Raw genomic sequence first — 6,348 nt, forward strand, 5'->3', positions numbered from 1 at the left:
TGACAAAATGTATGTCAGCTTGGGAATTAAAATTCACCATTCACCCATTCATGATTTCAGATTGCACTACAATTATTGGCAGAAGTGTAGTGTTGTGGACCAAACAGGCTATGTGCGATGAGCCATTGTAACATGTTCAAAATGTGATTATCTTTAGGTATTAGGATAAATATGATGTTGGTATGGGTTTTGTCTGGCGATGGAGTTGGGGACTGAGAAGGACTTCCACTTTTGCCCATAAATGGAGAAAACCTGTAAGCTAGTTCAGGCCGTCAACTCCAGATCGCTGCTGCACTCAATGCCTGCATCCACCTGTAGGCTTTAAGTCTACATTTCCCCCGAGGGAAGGTTATCATCATTACTCCCCACTCCTTGCTGTGCTGAGCTTGGCATTTTCTCTTGGTTACAATGTGGGCTGAATATGAGTTGGTGTACAGTCAACAAGAGTGGAAATCTGATGTAATTCTCTCCCACTCCTAGCCAGATGTATTTCAATATTGATTGCTTGCACTAGTGAAACTCAGTTTGCTTGGACTAGTATTATGGTTGTTGCCTGTGTGTGAAGCAAAAGAACAACATTTGACCACCACTCAATACCCAGTTGTGGTGCTTTTCAGCTTTGGTCTTGCAGTTGTGCAGATGGTTTTGCTACACTAATGACTCCGACTGGGTGGTTGGGTTGCTTGTGCAGTGAATGCAAAACAAGAAGTAACATATTATATGTAACCTGATGGGCATTACTGTGCTTATCTTGTCTGAAACGTGAGCCCAATTAAATGGAGCTCTCCTTGGCTCCATTAGCAACCCGTATGTACTACTGTTATGGAGCTAGTACTGTATTATGGAATCAGTGTACAAATGGGACCAATCACATAGACATGTTGGCTAGGTATTGTGACTTGATATGTTATATAAATAACATTATCTCTATTAAAGGTTACTTTTCCTCAAAATCATTCTTAGGGGTGGACTATCTGCTAACTCTGTCCAGTGTTCTTAGTTTATGTACTAAAAGGTGATAAGCTAAGTTACCCAGCTAGATGTTGAATGTATACTCCATCAGAAACACTCTATGGGCATAGCCAATGTGCTGCTTATACATCAAGTTAATATGTGTTCTGACAGTAGAAACACAAAAAGGTGCAAAGCAGCACAGCAGACACATCCAAAGAGAAAAGAGACCAAGTAAGAGACAATAGCAGTGTGATCTGCATCAAAATATTACAAACTGTGAGTATTATATTAATTTACCTAGTGGTACAAGACAAAAATGATCTGGAATGTACCTGTAAAGGTTTCAATCTGTTCAAGTACACTGTACGTGTGAAATGGTTTTCACAGGTTGATCAGGCATGGGATCTCCCTTATTAGACTTTACAAGAAGGTTGAGAGCTTCCAGGAAATGAGCTCCACTTTAAGCTGATGTGTCTGAGAAGCAGACTGTACACGGCAACTTGGCTGCAAACCGGTGACATCATTTCCCTGTCAGTGAGTCACACAGGTGCTCCCTCCACAATCGAAAGGCATTTCAGTGCAAATTGTCAGCTTTTAGCATGAAGTCAATGGGGACTGTACAGGAAAACACCAAACTGTTTGCTCTGGTTTAATGTGAAATGGCTGTGATATGGGAAATGATCCCACACATATTCAGTATGTGTTGATTCTCTTGTACTGAAGCAACAACATCCGATTCAGGAACTTACACTGTAGCATTTCTCTCAAATATTGTTCAAAATATTGTTCAAAAAATTAAATTGAACCTACGAGGTGGGCTTATAGCATCAGTTTATTTCACGTGCCAGCTAGAGTTTTACAGTAAATGACTGTAAAGTAATATTAATATGTTCTACACTGTAAATAATTTTCCTGTAAAATAACAGTAAAGAGCTGGCAGCAGAGACGCCAGCAGTATACCGTTATTTTTACGGTATTCATATGTAAAATGATATTACGGTAGTAGTCTGTAAACCAGAAAAACAGCATATTTCTGTATTTCTATAATTTACAGTAAAGAGCTGGCAGCAGGGACGCCAGCAGTATGCCGTTATTTTTACGGTATTCATACGTAAAATGACTTTACAGTAGTAGTCTGTAAACCAAAAATGCAGTATATTTCTGTATTCACACTGTTAAATTATTTCACAGTCTAATACAGTAAAAAAAAAAATCCAGCATTTTTCTGTGATTATTTGGAAATTACAATAATATTCAGTTTAGGTTGTTACTTTAACTTCTCAGTTTACTGTAGACAGGCACAGTAGATAATACAATAACTAAATTTAGCAGTTTCCTAAAACATCAGTCTTCACAATCAATATTGATTGCAATGAACTTCATTATTCTCAGACAATTGCTTACGATATGCATTATTGTGAATATTATGCAAAATACGCAATAAAAACTTAAAAATCAAATACTTTTATTTCAAAGAGCAATGTCAATGTCAACATGAATACTGCTACTTTCAAAAAATGGAAAAAAAGAAAATAAACCATGTTGGACGACGCTAAAAAGAGATTTCTATTAGCAAACAGAAACAGCCTAGTAGTGTCTGCTTTAGACTATGGCAATAAACTTAAATTCTTAAATTGCTCGTCAGAGAGTTAGATTAAAATTTCCTCAAAAGTCAACTTAAAAGATTTACATATGTAATCTGCAATGTATTCTCTGCTGTATGTAAAATATACTAACATTTTGAACATATGCAGAATCAGCAACATTTGGAAAACAAACTTGAAAATGTGCATTAAGGCCATTTTGAAACTATTATAGTACAGGAGAACATTTGGACAATATGCATCAATAAAAACATTTAGGGATGAAACTGTTAGGTAGGCACCTGTGCCACTGCGAGCTAGACTCGCAGGTTACCTCTTAAAATTGTCCTGTGAGGCAGGCTTGTGTTTTTACGTCTTAGTTCTTGTGGATCCAGGAGAGATGACCATCACTTTGGTAGCCGCTGTTCCTCTCTGCAGCGTTATTCCAGTGTTGCCACTGTCAAACAACAACGAACAATCATAATCATAACTATACAATCAGGAATGTACAGTATACACCCCAAGCTAATGCTTATAAAGTTAATAATACCAGTTCTCTAGTTGCTCCAGAGGCGTGCGACCTCTGATATACAGTATATAGCAATTGGAGCAAAAGTCGCTTTGGATAAAAGCATCAGCTAAATGACATGTAATGTAATGTGGCAATACCAGACTGTCAAAACAAAGAGAGCGAGATTAAAGAGCTCACCGATCTATATGAAGTTCCATTCAAAGTCAAGGAGATTCTTCAGTAGCATGGCGACGTGTGTATTGACTGCAGAAGACTTCTTCTGGACGATCACACCTTTCTTCTTGGAGACAACCTTGCCCCTTTTGGCCTTTGTCCCTCTCTCTGGATTTATACCAATGAAGCGCCTGAAATCAAAATAGTCTTAGATCAGAGTGAGGTTGCAACAACATACTGTTTTGTCTACATTCAATTAAATGCAATGAATTGTTTTTTTGTCTTTCATCATTGCACAAATAGAATGGACTTGAATGACATACAGAAGTGACATTAAATGGAATTATAATAAATCCTATAGTCCAACAAAATACCGTGTGTGTGTGTGTGTGTGTGTGTGTGTGTGTTGTGGCTTGAAATATACAGTACTAACACCATTTTATGCAAAAAAATACATTAATTTAATTGTATATATCCATATAATGATGACAAGGAATGAAAGGGTTTTACCTCTGAATGAATTCCAGAGTGCAGGCTGGCTCATCTTGATACTGAAGGTTGAATATGTAGTAGATTGCAAACACAGCAGCAAGTCCCGTTGCAAATGTTGGTGTGATGCCCTCAGAGATTACACGGCCCTCAAAGGTGATCATCCAACCTCTAATTGTGACTTGCCCTGTTGCACCTGAAACTTCAAGTCATAGCAACATGGGAATGCATGTTAACTTGTGTAAACATTTGTAAACTCAAGATGAATGGCTGATATGATATATACTGTGTCTATCAATGAATCTAAATGAAATGTATACCAGGCAGTATCAGGCGAGGACTTGCAGGAAGACTGAGAGTTGTCTCAACGTCAGCTGCAGTGGCAGACACCTGTAGGGAACAAATGCATTATAAAAAAATTATAAAAAGGTCAATAATTAGTAAACACTAGGTGAGAGTAACCTAGAGGCGAATAATGTAGGCTTCTACAGTCACCTAAAGTCAAACTGCTATAATAGATTTGGCATTCAAAATTAAAAGGGTAACAGTTTTATTTGTACAGGTCTCGGGGAGACCCTTTTGTGGCTCCCAAGGAAACTGCACATAATCTGATAAATTGCCTCCAGGGATGTCACTCAGTGGTCAAGTTGCATTGTGGATAATGTAAGCACCAGGTTTTGAAAAGGAGGAAGAATATGTCGAATAAAAAGGTAATATTTCTGTTTCTGCTGTGTTGATCTGATCATTTGCTTTTAAAACGTTCAACAGTGTCACAGTAGGGCAAAGAAGACAAGTGAAATACTTTTTAAAACCTTACACCTACTTTACCCATAATACAATTTAGCAACTGTGTGACAACATGGAGGTAATTTATCAGCTTACATGCAGCTTCCTCTGAGCCACAAAATAATTGACACTACTGTTTTCACATATGTAGTAGTACTCTCCAAAACTAGTACACACATTAGGTATCTGGACACTTAAGACTGGTGGAGACACCCTTTAAAACACAGGGTTAGAAAATAAAAATAAAACTTACATCTGTAAAAAGGATCAGCCCGGTTAGGTCCTCTCCAAAGTGTGCCATGAGCAGCTGAACAACACAAAGTGCCATCTCATTATCTTCACCATTAGAGAGGATATCCTTGACATCTTTGTTGGTAGGTTTTCCCCTGAAGTATTCTGTGATGGCTCTTCCACATTCTTCCATACTGAGTTCCAAGCTATGAAGCACATTGATGTCTGTGAGCAACTCAAAATGTGCGTATATATACCTTGGCGTGAAAAGAAAAGGCCATTTGGTTTTCAAATCTTCAATGTCAGGTGGTGGAAGTGTATTTATATGGCGACGTTGTAGAGAGAATGTGAGCTCCATTAGATTTTTACCTTCTGCTCTTTCTGCTCCACTTGCACCCTCCTGTCTGTAAATCTCTTCCAGTCTCTGGCTCTCCAGAAAGGCACTATTTTCACACCAATTTTCCGTTTAAACAGAAAAATACAAAGCCTTGATTCAAGTTTCTCTCTTTAACCGAACTAATTAGCTTAATTTTCTTGTTAACTCTTTGTAAAACACGCTTCATTAAAAGCCGACACAAAGAAAATAAAATTCACCAGACCATCTCGGTTAGCCGATGTTCCAATAATCCTATGGTTTGGTTGAAATAAATCCTTAATCACCGGGCAAGATGTAATTATTCCAGTAGCCTAATACTATTTTCCTGCTGCCTCCATCTGCCGATTGGCCTCATGTTGTTCCTGGGATACAGACGTTCGGCTAATGTTACCAAAATTAAACAAAAATACACCCAAAAGTTATATTGTTTTGGCTATTCAAATCTAAGCCTCATTGATAAATGACATGTTCAAATGTTAATAAGATTTTAATTACCGTTTATTTGTAGATGCAAGACCCGATGGATGTTGATGAAGAACACTCGATGTGTAGCACATGTCATCTAAATGTTGCGTCCTCTTCTGGAAAATCTCCTATCCAAATGATGGTTCCTGAAGTCCCTCCAGGAGTTGATGGCAAATTATTTTTGTATTTTATAAAGAAAATTGACCAAAAGCACTAGCCTCAATTTAAAAGACTAACGTTGTATCAAACTTCTGACCGTGCTCCAAATTCCCAAGTCAACACTCAGTTTCCAAAAAATACTGTAGTATCCTGTAATTTAAAACATCAGCATACTGTTTAGGGCCTCTTTCGTGTTGCTCCAAGTTAAGCAGCCCACAATGCATTGCTAATTACAGTACTAAACTGTTTAACATGAAAACAGTATTTTAGTGTTGAAAATTGGCTGTAAATTTACAGCAATTGCTTACAGTGTAGACTATACCGACAGAGAAGAAAAAGTCATTTGTCTGAGGGGCTCTACATTTGAATTCTTATCTCTAATCTTCAGTAAGGAAATATTATTTACCCCTTTGGACCTTGATAATGTATTAAAATGTGAAAATATAAGAAAGACTTTAGAGGTTGAAACTTGTCATGTAAGGACTTCTGAAACCTGCTGAGGTGTTACAAGTAGACCTTGCTGTAATGTCACAGGTCAGGTTATCGACTTGCCTCCTGTCGCTGCCTCTTGGCCAGGTCGTCATTGTAAATGAGAACTGGTTTTCAATTGACTTATTTGG

General features: G+C 37.8%; 1 protein-coding gene across 3 annotated transcripts; it reads right to left on the bottom strand.

Moving 5' to 3' along the window:
- Nucleotides 1–2,521: 2,521 nt before the first annotated feature.
- LOC114565722 (uncharacterized) lies at nt 2,522–6,019 on the bottom strand. 3 transcript variants are annotated; one of them, XM_028593930.1, is made up of 6 exons: nt 5,600–6,019; nt 4,751–4,934; nt 4,032–4,101; nt 3,733–3,913; nt 3,247–3,413; nt 2,522–2,994 (listed from the first exon to the last, which is right to left on the bottom strand). In XM_028593930.1, the coding sequence occupies exons 1-5, from the start codon at nt 5,659–5,661 to the stop codon at nt 3,251–3,253; spliced, it is 660 nt and encodes a 219-aa protein (XP_028449731.1). In that variant the 5' UTR covers nt 5,662–6,019; the 3' UTR covers nt 2,522–2,994; nt 3,247–3,250. The 3 variants fall into 3 exon arrangements, with proteins under 3 accessions (XP_028449731.1, XP_028449732.1, XP_028449730.1); XM_028593931.1 differs by having other exon boundaries at nt 4,751–4,985; nt 5,098–6,019; XM_028593929.1 differs by having other exon boundaries at nt 4,751–6,019.
- Nucleotides 6,020–6,348: the final 329 nt, after the last annotated feature.

Source organism: Perca flavescens, chromosome 12 (genome assembly GCF_004354835.1).
Source record: "Perca flavescens isolate YP-PL-M2 chromosome 12, PFLA_1.0, whole genome shotgun sequence".
Classification (NCBI taxonomy): Eukaryota; Metazoa; Chordata; class Actinopteri; order Perciformes; family Percidae; genus Perca; species Perca flavescens.